This window comes from Lepus europaeus, chromosome 19 (assembly GCF_033115175.1).
Source record: "Lepus europaeus isolate LE1 chromosome 19, mLepTim1.pri, whole genome shotgun sequence".
In the NCBI taxonomy this organism is placed as follows: Eukaryota; Metazoa; Chordata; class Mammalia; order Lagomorpha; family Leporidae; genus Lepus; species Lepus europaeus.
Genome location: NC_084845.1, coordinates 12048811 through 12061690, shown reverse-complemented (window position 1 = coordinate 12061690; position 12880 = coordinate 12048811). Strand labels below are relative to the sequence as shown.

The 12880-nt window shown below is 61.8% G+C and overlaps 2 protein-coding genes across 2 annotated transcripts; both read right to left on the bottom strand.

The window, feature by feature from the left end:
• Positions 1–144: 144 nt before the first annotated feature.
• TTC9B (tetratricopeptide repeat domain 9B) lies at positions 145–1906 on the bottom strand. Its single transcript, XM_062175963.1, has 3 exons — positions 1486–1906; positions 715–897; positions 145–245 (listed from the first exon to the last, which is right to left on the bottom strand). Exons 1-3 carry the CDS (start codon positions 1904–1906, stop codon positions 145–147), a joined length of 705 nt encoding a protein of 234 aa, XP_062031947.1.
• Positions 1907–3813: 1907 nt separating this feature from the next.
• Positions 3814–8173, bottom strand: CCNP (cyclin P). Its single transcript, XM_062175962.1, has 8 exons — positions 8143–8173; positions 7749–7864; positions 6613–6798; positions 5450–5539; positions 5217–5372; positions 4621–4779; positions 4401–4552; positions 3814–3997 (listed from the first exon to the last, which is right to left on the bottom strand). The coding sequence occupies exons 1-8, from the start codon at positions 8171–8173 to the stop codon at positions 3814–3816; spliced, it is 1074 nt and encodes a 357-aa protein (XP_062031946.1).
• Between the last annotated feature and the right edge of the window lie 4707 nt (positions 8174–12880).

Sequence of the window (12880 nt, the reverse complement as noted above, 5' to 3'; positions counted from 1 at the left end):
CGGTCCAGGGCATGAGGCCAGGCCCGTGTCCCCGCCCTGGCCCCCACGGAACACCACACAAGGAGGTTACGGACACAAGAGCTTTACCAGCACACTCGGGAGGCCAGGAGGTTACACGGTGAGGGGCGGAGTCGGCCTCAGCCCTCACACCCCCAGGCCGGGCCCCTGCCCAGGGTCGTCCCGCGGGAGGCTGCAGCGGCTCATCTTCAGCTGAGTCAGCTGGATGTAGCGCAGGACGTTGGTGTCTGCAGGGGAGGCGGGCAGAGCGTTGTCCGGGGTCCCTGCTCCCCTGGGCCCCCTCCCCCAGGGCCCCGGCCCGCGGCAGGAGGAGCCCGCCTCCGGCTCTGCCGGCCCCTCCCAGGGCCTGCACACAGACTGCCCTCCTGACGTTGCCCACCCTGAGTGGCTCCGGGCATGGCTGGCGAAGCGAGTGGGTGGGTGTCGGGGTTAGGAGTGTGAGCTGGGAGATGAGGAGGGGGCGGGTCCGGAGGTGGCTACGTGAACGGGACGATCAGGGTCAGTGACTGCACAGCCGAGAAGCGGCTGCGGGCGTCTGAATGGCGGGTGAATGAACGCCGGGCGACTGGGCGAGTGAGTAAGGAGTAGGTGGGGGACGCGGGCTGCGGGGTGGGCGGTGCGGCTCTCCCTCGCCGCAGCTCTGCAGGCGGAGCACTCTGCTGTCCTGCCCCGGGCCCGCCCCGCCTCGCCGCTCACCTGTGGGCTCCCGGCTGCGGGCCTCCTGCAGGTAACGCAGCGCGCGTGCGTAGTCGCCCAGATGGTAGAAGGCAATGCCGGCGCGGTAGGTGGCCTTGAAATTGCCCTGCTGCTTCTCCAGCACCTTGAGACAGTACTCACGCACCCGCTCGTAGTTCACCAGCTCCGACTGCAGCAGGCAAGCTGCGGGGGCACCGGGGCGGCGCTCTCAGAGCTGGCCGGCTCCCCCCGAACCCGCCCGACCTGCAGGAGCCTGGCTTCGCCTCCAGGCGTAAGCCCCTGCCTCACGGCGAAACCCTGCTGAAGGGATTGCTCTGGCCACCAGGGGGCGCCATTCTGCTAGCCCATCAGACTAGAACCCATCTGCGCCGCCGCTAGGGTGCGCGAAAGATGCAGACAAGCACTTGCGGGCAATTTTGCCGGGAGGTTTGGGCAGGAAGAGCATGAAGTGCAATCACAGAGGCAAGGGAACGCAGCCCTGCACGTCTCATCCAGGGTGGGGCTTCCTAGCCTTAGGTTCACAAGTGGCAGGGGGCCCCAGCGACACAGCCCAAAGCCCATTTCCTGGCCCCCAACCTGCTCCGTGCAGAGACCCTGTGATCCCCTACTCACCCCCATCCCTTTCCTTGCTCAAGTTCGGAAGTCTCCCTCAACAGACCTCCGCCCTCGCCCCTTCAGCCTCCACCCCTACCCGAGTCCCCAGGACCCCACGATTGCTCCTTACCCCTCCCACTCACACACGCCCCTCTGAGCCCCCCGACGGCCCCGTACCCGTGAGCGAGTCATAGCATTCCACCTCCGTGCTCTCCACCAGGCGCTGCTGCTCCTCGCTGAGGCGGGCCGGCCCCGGGCTGGCGGAAGGCCCGGGGGCGGGGGCGGGCAGGCCGCCGGGGCGGGCCCCCTGCGCCGCTTTCAGCTGCAGCAGTGCCCGGTGATACTTGCCGATGGCTTCCCGGAACTTCTTCTCTCGGTAGCAGCGTTGGCCCTCCGCCTTGAACGCCACGGCGGCCCGCAGGCTGCTGTCCAGCGCCGCAGCCAGCCCCCCCGACGGCTCTGGGGCAGGGCCGGGCCGAGCTGAGCCATGGCGGGGGCCGGGGCCCGGGCCGGGCGGGGAAAGGGCGGGAGGCGGGCGCGGCGGAGGCTCCGGGGCAGCGCTGAGCATCAGCACCGGGGACAGCGCACCGCGCTGCATTGTGGGAAACTCCTGCGGCCGCCGCCGCAGCTACCGCATCGCCCCCCGCGGGGCTGGTCCCCACCCTTTCTCCGCCCCCGCACCTCCAGCAGCCGACTCCCGCTGCCCCCTGTGGGTCTCGAGAAACCCCTACGCTCACCTTCAAATCAGCCCCCGGCTTGGTTCTTTCTCCAGCCGCCTCGCCTCTGCTCCCTGTCCTCTTCCCCACCCCAGCCTCGCGCCGTTCTCCTCCCCCGTGCCCAAAGCTCCAGAGATTTCCAAAAGAAAAGGGCGAGCCTGGAAGAGCAGGACCATATCAGTCTCGCGGGAAGCTGGTTTTCAGCCCACTGGCCATGTGGGTATTGGATAAAAACACAGGATGCAGGCTCCAGCTGACCCAGTGCAAATCCCTGCTTGTTTTCTCGCCGGTTCGTTCTGTGACTCGGACAGCTCACTGCTATCACCTGCGGGATTCGTCACTTATTTACACAACAAATATCTGCTCAGCTCTGCACGGGATGGGGCTGGAACACCAGACACTAAAAGTTTTAGACCCCACCATGGCTGGACCCCCAGTTCACTCGGGGCCCAGACCAACTTCCAAGGGTGGGCTAGCCTGGGAAGCACAGGCAGAGGGCTCAGGTCAGATGGGGGAGGCACGTGCCCCCGGCTCAGCAGGTGACGCTCGGCCTCCTGGGGGATAGGCAAAGCTTATGGACAAGAAAGAGGCGCTTCCTGCCCTCACCAACTCTCCATCTGGGTGAGAAAGCAGGCCAGCCCCCAGCAGCCTGAGCATCCCAACACCAGGAGTGCGAGAGCGCGAGCCGCAGGAAGCCTTTGAGAGCAGGACTGAGGGTGAGCGAGCTGACCCCAACCTCCGTAGCCTTGGGACTTGGCCAAGTCCCTTGATCATCCTCCACCTGGACTTGCCTGCGCGATAGCAGGTGAGTTGGCTTCAGAGTGGCTGTAGGAGCTGATTTATATCCTGTATTAATACACGCCATGGCGGCAAAGCACTTAGCGCAGGGCCTGGCGCACTAGTGGGGCATCACCGCTGTTGGATTGAGACGCCTGGCTCGGACGCAGCACCCACACATGGTCGCTGAGTGAGGGTGAGTGAGGCAGGGAACGCAGAGCCTGTAGCTCTCCCCTCCCTCCGCCCTCCCCAGGAGGCCCCACCCATCCGGCAGAAACATAGACCCCATACCCCTACCCAGTGCAGTAAAGAGCTTTTGTAAAGTTACCCACCCCCCCCAGCATCCCGGAGTCCAACCTCGGGATATGGAAGGCGTCCTCGGTGAACTCTCACCAACGCCTTCTTCCCTCCACCTGCAAACCCAGGCTAGCTCAGTCCTAGGGTGAGGCAATGCTGAGTCTTCTAGGACATGTCCCAGGGGCCTGGCCCTGCCTCAAGCTTTTCTTACATACTCACTCACCGCGGCACCACGATGGGGTCGTGCTGTGAGGACCCTCGCGGGCCAGCACAGGTGATGGGCCGGGCTTGCACAACTACTCAGGTGGCAGCAAGATGTTTACAGAATCCCAGCGGTTCAGCTTCGTTTAAGATCCGAAAATCCAGCAGCCTCAGGTAGCATCCCTCCCATCCGGGGCGGGGGTGGGGGACGTTCTGTCCCCCAGGGTCCCAACCCCTTGCAATTCCTCGCCCACCCGGACAGGAACCCCAGCTTCCTGTCCAGGGGAGACGCGTGGGGAAGCCCGCCAGCGCCCCCTCGCGGAGGCGTCCGGAGTTTGCGTCTCCACTTCCAGGGACCATTCAGGGACTTGATGAGAACATCCAATCAGAGACAAGAGAGACCGGGGAGGGACCAATCAAAAGCAGGAGAGGGCAGGCATTCGACCAATGAGGACAGAGAGCGCTCAAAATAAATTTCTTTTATTGAGAGGAGACACGAACACAGTTTGTTCCTTTACTGGGTTCCGGCGCTCTGCGGGCGCCCAGGTTGCAGGCGGCGGAGCAGGCGCGCGGCGGCGAGGCTGGTGCCCTGGCGCTGGGGCCGCGCGTACTTCAGGAAGACGGCGGCGCGGCCGGGCGCGGGGCCTCGGAGCGCGGCGCGGGCCATGCACGGCTCCAGGGCGTCCAGCTCGGCAGGGCTGCGGCGGAGACGCAGAGGCTGAGGCTGCCCGTCCTCCACCGGGGACCCGGACACGCAGGAGGGGAGTACGGGGCCCGGGAGGCCCCACTGCACCTGTGCTCCCCGGGCGTGACTGGGCTACCCCTCCTAGCGGACGCGGGGCTGCGATGCCGTGAGGGTCTCCCAAGCCCCGGAGATGCTCTATCTTTCGCCCTAAGGCAAGGGTGGGGTCCCTGCGTCTGGACAAACGCGACCCCCAGAGAAAGGCCGATGGGCTCTCCCACGCGCAGAAGGGTCAGGCGTAGGTGCGCCACCCCCACCCCGCACAACGAGCGCCTAAGACTAAGTGTAGTCTAAGACAGGAAAGGCAGCGGCCGGCCAGGGGCGCGGACCCCATCACCGGTGTTCCGCCAAGGCCGCACCTGTAAAGCGCCGGCTCGGGCCTGGAGCCCGCCCCGTCCACCACGCGGTGCGCCAGGCTCAGAGCCGCAGCTGCGCGGCGGCCCGGCTCCCATCCCGCGGCCTCAGCCTCCAGCAGGGACAGCTCCAGGAAGTAGGTAGCCAGCCGCGTCACCTGCCGGCGAGGCGGGGCGAACGTCAGGCCCCGCCCCCGCGCAAGCCCCGCCCCCTGCGGGTGCGCACCTGGGCGCTGCTCCCGGCCAGCGCGGCCAGCAGCCCGAGGCACAGCAGCGGGCCCGGGTGATGCAGCCGGAAGTCCAGGCGGCTCAGGATGCGGCGCTCGGCGCGCAGCAGCTCCGCCCGCGAGAAGGACCAGGCGCCCAGGAGGCAGAGGAACTCCGGCTGCGGGTTGGTGGGGGGAAAAGAGGTGGAGGTGCCGTGGCTCTGGGGTCTCTAGTGCCTACCCTGGAGCACTTGGGGTCGCTTCGGCCCGAGTTCCAGACCTCAATTTCCTGTTCTGTAAAACGGGAACATTGCCTTGTGTTCCAAGCCGTGGAGGGGACGCGCTGCCTCAGACCTGGGCCCTCCCACCACCTACTCCGGGTGTAGCTGGGACGCTCCAGTCACCTCTGCCTCAGTTTCCTCACTGGTTAAGTTCCAGTAACTACGGCGACCACGTAAGGCTGCCAGGCGGAGTAGCCGCCCTCCTCTCTGTCCTGCGCCCTAGGAGCCCCTGCCTCGCGCAGACATGCGGTGCGGCGGGATCCGCACACGGCAGGTGTCTAATGGTAGCTGCGGCCAGGTCGCCCTCCCACCCACCCACCCCCCGCCGGAAATACCTCCGGAAGCACGCACTCTTCCATTTTGCACGCCACAAACAGGCAGGCCACGCCCAGCAGCTGCAGGCGGTGGAGGCGCACTCGGCCGGCGCGCAGGTAGGAATCCAGCAGGTGCACGGCCAGGTAGAGCGTGTCCCCCGCCAGGCCCAGGTACTCCTGGGGAGGGGCACGGGTGACCACTGTGGATCCAGATGGAGACGTGGGCCCAGCCCTGCGTCCTGCCCGGTACGTACGTGCACCTGGACCAGCCAGTCCACCACCAGCGCGCGCATCTCCGGGGTCACAGGGCGGGGCAGGGCCCTCCGGGGCAGCGCACGGCACACCTGGGGTTGGGCAGGGCCAGCCTCACAATCCACACCTGTGCCTCACTCTGTGCCCTGGGATCAGCAGCCTCCTAGCGCAAGTTGGCTGTCCCAGGAGCCACACAGGCAAACTGGCCCCCGCATCACGGTCCCCACGTGGAGCCCTGGGCTGGTTCTGGCTGCCCCCCACCCACTTTGCCAGTGTGGAGTCCCCTGACTTGGCCTTCTGAGTGCCTCCCTCTGGGTTCACAAACTCCACTCTTGCCCCCCTCCCCGTACCTAGAAGGCTCTTCCCAAAGACCGATCCTGTCTGCCCAGGGAACTCCTCAGCTGAAGACCCCAACTCCTCTCAGGCTCTCCCAGGCCTCTTCTCTCTCTCCCCGAGGATGGAGGATCGTCTGCCCTCCTCCCCACACCCCAGCCTTTTGGCTCTAGGCTGCCCGAGCCCATTCCTGCACAGGACCTCTGCATAGTTCCTCTCCCTGACCCAGGTCTTCCCCAGCACCTTCACTCATTCCAGTCTTAACTGGAGCTTCCTTGCCTTTGCCCATACCCTTCTCCTCATCCCATCACTCTCTCACTTTATTTCCTACCTAGTATCCCTCACTCCCACCCTAGAACATCCAGTGCGGCCCCGGGCTGTATGGTTGCCCCGCTAGGCTGTCCACACCACTGTCCATATCTCAGGTGTAGCCCAGCTCTAGATGAGACTCGGGCTCCGGGCTCCAAGGCAGCACTGGCAGGTGTTCGAGGAGCCCAGCCCCGCAGCCATGTCCCAGGTCCGGGCTGTTTCACACAGGTGTCTGAGGGCCACGTGGCCGTCTGTGATCACAGCGGTTGCTTGTCTGTCTCCCCGGAAGAAGGCTGCGTTGCTCACCCCAGCTTCCCCAGTGCCTGGAACCCGCTCGAGGGCATTTGCTAATGAGTAGGTGGCTAAGTAGACCAACTGAAGGGCTGCAGACAGCCAGGGGTGGGGCGGAAGGGTTTCCAGGCGTGGGAACCGCACGGTCACTGCGCGGGCGCGTGAGGGGCAGGCACGTGGGCTCCGGCCTCATCCGCCCCGAAGCCGTCGGCTGCACCGCGGGACCGCTCACCATGACCTCGGCGAAGATGTCCCCGGCGTACTCGCGCTCTCCCTGCAGCCCCAGCGCGCTCAGCGCCTCCTCCAGCCCCGGCGGCGCGCACGGCTCCGTCGGTTTCTCCGGGCGTCCTGGGGAGACCCGCGTGCCCGCGGGGGTGGGACCACCCCGGGGCTCTGGATCAAGGGAGGCACAGGGACTCTGCAAGGGACAGGGGGTCAGCGCTTGGAGGGAGAGGTCCGAGCCGTGAGGGGCCCCTGTCGCTCACCAGCATCCTCAGGACCCGCGTCAGGGACGAAACCAAGCGCCGACCGCTTCTAGCAGGAGAGCGAGCGACCCGCGGCAGGTGCTTTAAGTGCGCCTGCGCGCGTCCGCACGGAGGGCCTCAGCAGGTGTGTACGCACAGGTGAATGCTAGGCCGGCAGCAGCTGAAGCCAAGCCCTCGTCCTGCCGCTCTGAGCCACACTCTGCCCTGCCCTCGAGACTATTTCAAAGCTTGGCCAACAGGGCTGTCCTGGGGATTTTCTAAGGTTGTGTTGAAGGGTCCAACGCAGAACCCGATGTAAACGCTCTAGACTGGGAACTACTAATCAGGGCCTTCGCACTGGCCATTCCCGGAAAGGCAGTCGGATCTCCCGGCGCCAAACCACCTGTAAGGGGCTCCCTCAGCCGCCGCTGCCTGCAGAGTCAGGGCCGCGAGCGCTTCCTCTCCCTCCCCACTCACTGCCCTCTTAGCCACCCCCATCCTGGCTTGAACGTCAGCCCCACGAGAGCAGGAATTTCTGTCGTGGCTTTGTCATGGTTGCATCCCCAGTGCCTAGCACAGGGCCCCGGCAGGTGCTCGGTCACTACTCGCAGAACGAATGAGTGACAGGGTTGGACATAATTTAGAGCCGGAGGTCCAGGAGGGACTCTGAGGAGGGGACACTGGAGCCGAACCCTGAGAGGACGCAGGGGGATGTTCCAAGCGGTGGGCACAGCCTGAGCAAAGGCCCTGAGGCGGGAAACAGGCTTCACTATGGGCGAGCCTTGAGAGGTCAGAGAGGCTGGGAAACGGGGCAGAGGTGAGGGGGACGCTGGGCCAGTGGTTCCTGTCAGACAGTAAAACCCCAACTCCTTACACTGGCCACAGCGTCCTCCCGCCCCCTCACCTCGCTTTTGGGACCCTGGCCTCTCCCTGGTCCTGACACCTGAGCCACGGGCCCGCCTTGTGGCTGGTGCAGGACAGACACTGAGGAATGAAGGGGCTGGCTCTGGTCTACCCGAGCTGCCCCACAGGTCAAGGGGGGGGGTGAGGCCTCTCCTGCCCCCATCCCTCCTTGCCTTGGTCTTTTCTGGGGAGGGGGGGGAGGTGGCTCCTGCCTTGGGGAGCAGCAGACAACGCTGGGGACCCAGGGAATCTTCTTCAACAAGTGGATGCCCGAGTCCACGGGAGGCGGACAGGTGCACAGGAGCTCCCTACAGTGCTCCCAGGAGGGCTGAAGGCCGATGGGGGCCAGGGAGGCTCGGCAGGGACTGACACAGGCACTGAGCACCATCAGCCACCACTGAACTCCAGGGCAGGCTGTTGCCCCATGGTGGCGCCACTGAGCAATGCTTGGACCACACTCCAGGACGGAGCAACCACGTAGCCCTGCTGCGGTCTGGGGGTGTCATGTGTGGCACTGTCGGAGGACGGACGCGCAGGTCCACGCAGAGGTGACCGTGAACCTGGTGGGGCTGCAATGGAACTGGAGACGAGACGGTGTGAATACATGGCTGGTGGGTAACACATGGCAATGGGCACCTTGCGCGCACTCATGTGTTCCCTCGCCTGGGCCTGGGAGCAGGGACAGCCCAGACCTTGGCCGCTACACTCAGCTCTTCACTAGACACAACCAGGGCTACTGTGCCGCCACCTGTGTTGCCGGCATCCCATATGGACACTGGTTTGAATTCTGGCTGCTCCACTTCCAGTCCAGCTCTCTGCTAATGAGCCTGGGAAAAGCAGTGGCAGATGGCCCAAGTGCCTGGGCCCCTGCACCCACGTGGGAGAGCTGGAGGGGGTCCCAGCCTCTAGGCTTTGGCCTGGCCCAGCCCTGACTGCTGTGGACATTTGGGGCTTGAACAAGTAGATAGAAGACCTCTCTCTCTGTAACTCTGCCTTTCAAATAAATGAAATAAACATCTTTTTTTTTAAAGTGAGCAAACACTAGACAGGACCATTAAAAACGCATCTTCAAAATGCCTCTGGGCAGCTGGAGCCCTGGCCCAGCCCATCTTGGTCAGCTGAGGGTCACCGCTGGTTATGCGACACACTGGCACCAAGGCGCTTCCTGCTAGGATGCTCTGAGGCGAGCACAGCACTTCTGGGTTCCACCAAAAAGAGCATGGCCGTGACCTCAGGGAAAAATGTTCTGCATCGAGCCCCGACCGAGGAGTGTGCAGGCACCGCCAGGCAGCACGCGCCTGGGCTGAGCCCCCCACCCCCCAAGGACGCTAAACATGGTCTACGGTGAGCACTTCAGGTCACTTCCTGACCTTGGCAGAAAGCCCGGATCAGGACAGCCAGGAAGGCAGGGAGGGAGTGAAAGCGACCAGCGAGGAGGCGCAGTTAACCGCGACGTGGAAACGCCGTGGGGAGCTCCGGTGGAGGGCGCATTGCGTGGGTACTCGCCTAAGGCTGTCATTCTCGAGATTCACCCCACATGGGGTCCTCCCCACCCCATGCCGCTCCCCCAGGATCCTCACTGTCGCAGCCAAGGAGCTGGCGGGGGTTTGCACGTGAGCTAACTCCTCGGCTTCTCCTGTGCCAGATCCACCCTCAGTCACCATATGCCCTAGGCTTCTCCGAGCTGCCCCCAAAGTTCTTGGACTTCGCAAGTGAATGAGCTGGGCGCCTGGGATTGCCCACCATCCCCAGTCAGACTGGGGTACCTGTTTTCAGAAGGTGGGCCGCAGGGAAGGGCCTATGGCCGTGACATCCTACTGGGCACTCATGGCTGGTAGGATTTGCTGTCCACGCTGACGCCAGTCCCTGCCAGGTTTCTCCACTGTAAAACCACCCACAGCCTGCCCTCTGGAGAGCTCGCCCCAGGGCCAGGGCCAGGGCCAGGGCCAGGCACCCCTCCTGGAAGGCAGTGGCTACAGAGGTCAATGGTATTTTTCATACCAAAGATCTAACGGTACAGGTGCACGGATGATTTTACACTTTGGGCAACATCTAAAACTCTCCTACACACTTGGTAGTCAACCGGCTGACCGGCTGTCCGCTTCAGCCACTGTGCCCCCTTCTGCTGGCTGCTGGATTCTGCTGCCGCACCCACCGCTGAGGTTTTGTGTTCTGGTTTTTTCAAAGCAGCTCCTAACTTCCAAGACGCCCAGGCTCAGCTTGCGATCTGCACCACTTCTACAATCATCTTAATAGTATTTCGAGTTTCAAAAGTTTTCAGCAAATCTGTTATTTTAAAAATTTAAACTATGTGAGCCATACCTTTTTTTAAAAACTTATTTACTTTGAAAGTCAGAGTTACAGACTGGTTCACACCCCCAGATGGCCCCAGTAGCCAGCTCTGACCCGGGCCAAGACCAGGAGACCGGAAGTCCATCTGGGTTTCCCACGTGGGTGGCAGGGATCCAAACACTTAGGCCATGTCCCGCTGCTTTTCCAGGCACACTAGCAGGGAGCTGGACCAGAAATGGAGCAGCCAGGATAAAAACTGGCACCCATATGGGATTCCGGTGCCACAGGTGGTGGCTTTACCCACCACACAATGCCGGCCGCAGACCTACTTACACATGCTTATTTGCACCTTCATTATATGAAAGTGGAGTGACAGCACAGAAACACAGACACAATGATCTTCCCATCTTTCACCCTCCGATTCACTCCCCAAACGCCCGCGACAGCGGGAGCTGGGTCAGGCCAAAGCCTGGAGCCCAAGGGCTGAAGTCATCATTGGCTGCTTCTCAGGTGCTCATTAGCAGGAAGCTGGACTGGAGGCAGAGGCAGCACTGTCTCCGGCACCCCGACACGGGATGGGAGCGTCTCCTCCCGTGAGTGCTCACCCCCTGCAGTTTTTGAAAGCTGACACGTGTTAAAATTCTGGGTTGGGGAGCGGCACTGTGGCATAGCAGGTAAATCCTCTGCTGGCAGTGTCAACATCCCATAAGGGCGCTGGCTCAAGTCCCGGCTGCTCCACTTCCGATCCAGCTCTCTGCTATGTCCTGGGAAAGCATTGGAGGATGGCCCATGTGCTTGGGCCCCTGCACCTGTGTGGTTGACCCGGAAGCAGCTCCAGCCACTGCAGCCATTTTAGTGGTAAAAGAGCAGATGGAAGATCTCTCTCATCTCTCTGTAACTCTGCCTTTCAAAAAAATCTTTTAAAAAAAAACCACACACACACACACACACAGACACGGTAGTTCAGATCAAGGAAGGTTTATTAAAGCTTGGATGCTCTCAACCAAAAAAATCCACAGTAAATTTCTGTCCACGGGGAGCAGCTGGGCTCTGCCCTCCCCAGACACCGCTCAGGAGTGGGTAAGAGGATCTCCTCTTACCAGCGACCCCGCACCGTGGGTGAGGCAGCAGCCGAAGGCAGGAGTGGTGAGATGTGGCAGGACCCACCCCGGGCCTGGCTCTCTCCCCGAGGGTGGGTTCCAAACACAGCATCCATCCACAGGGAAAGGCAACACCCACCCTCACCGCCCTGGGCCTGCGCTGATTTCGACTTTCTTCCTCTTCTGTTTCGCTTATGTTGCTCAATGTACACATGAACAAAACTCAGGAATTCTTAAGATACACACTGTAAAACCCTGATTAACCTACTCAAAAGTCTTTTTTTTTTTTTGGACAGGCAGAGTTAGACAGTGAGAGAGAAAGAGAGACAAGAGAGAAAGGTCTTCCTTTTTCCATTGGTTCACCCCCCAAACGGCTGCTACAGCCGGCGTGCTGCGCCGATCTGAAGCCAGGAGCCAGGTGCCTCTCCTGGTCTCCCATGCGGGTGCACGGCCCAAGCCCCTGGGCCATCCTCCACTGCACTCCTGGGCCACAGCAGAGAGCTGGACTGGAAGAGGAGCAACCAGGACAGAACCAGCGCCTCAACTGGGACTAGAACCCAGGGTGCCGGTCTGAGTCCCCGTTGCTCCACTTCCGAGCCAGCTCCCTGCTGTGGCCTGGGAAAGCAGTAGAAGATTGTCCAAGTCCTTGGGCCCCTGCACCCACATGAGAGACCTGGAAGAAGCTCCTGGCTTCTGATCAGCTCAGTTCTGGCCATTGCTACCATTTGGAGAGAGCACCACTGGACAGAAGACCTCTCTCTCTGCAACTCTGCCTTTCAAATAAATCAATCTTCAAAAAAAAAAAAAAAAATGCCTACTTAAAAAAATGTTTTGTATTTGGAAGGCAGATTCACAAGAGAGGGATCTTCCCTCCACTGGTTCATGCCCCAAATGGCCACAATGGCCAGGTCTGGGCCAAGCTGAAGCCAGGAGCCTGGAACTCCATTCTGGTCTCCCATGGGTGGTGGGGACCCAAGAACTTAAGCCGTCTTCCCCTGCCTTCTCAGGCAGTTAGCAGGGAGCTGGACTGGAAGCAGAATGGCCCGAACTCAGAAACTGGAGGCTGGCTTTGCAAGCAGCAGGCTTACCCTCTGCGCCACAACACCAGAGCTACAGTCGACTCAACACTGAACTGATCAAAACCTCACTGAAATTCTTCAGCCCCAACTGCCTCCTTGGGCACAGTTCCACAGAAATAAACAGCAGTACATATGACGATGTGTAAGGGTACCGCAGAAGCTCATGGAAAATGGAATTAAAAGTTTATTTTTAAAACTCTTATTTGAAAGGAGGTTGGGGAGGGGGAGCATGTGCAAGTGTGCCCACCCCAAATGCCCACAGAAGCCAGGGCTGGACCAAGCCGAAGCCAGGAGCCTGGAACTCAATCTGGGTCTCCCATGTGGGCGGCAGGGACCAAGAACCTGAGCCAGCATCTGCTGCTTCCCAGGGCGTGTGTTAGGGGGGAGCCACAGTCAGAAGCAAAGCTGGGCCTTGAACCCAAACTCTGCTATGAGATGCAGGCGTGCCGAGCGGCTGCTACCTCTGCACCAAGCACCCACACTGGGAGTTTCCAAGTGTGGCAATGTGGAACCCATTCACGGGAGGATCCTCAAATGTCTGCGGAAAACGCGTTATCACGCGTGGAGTTCAAGGCTCTTTTGCACCAAAACAAACATCCCTTAACTGGACTGTCTCACAAACCTTTTGAAACACCCTCGTATGTTAAGCTTTGGGAAGCAGC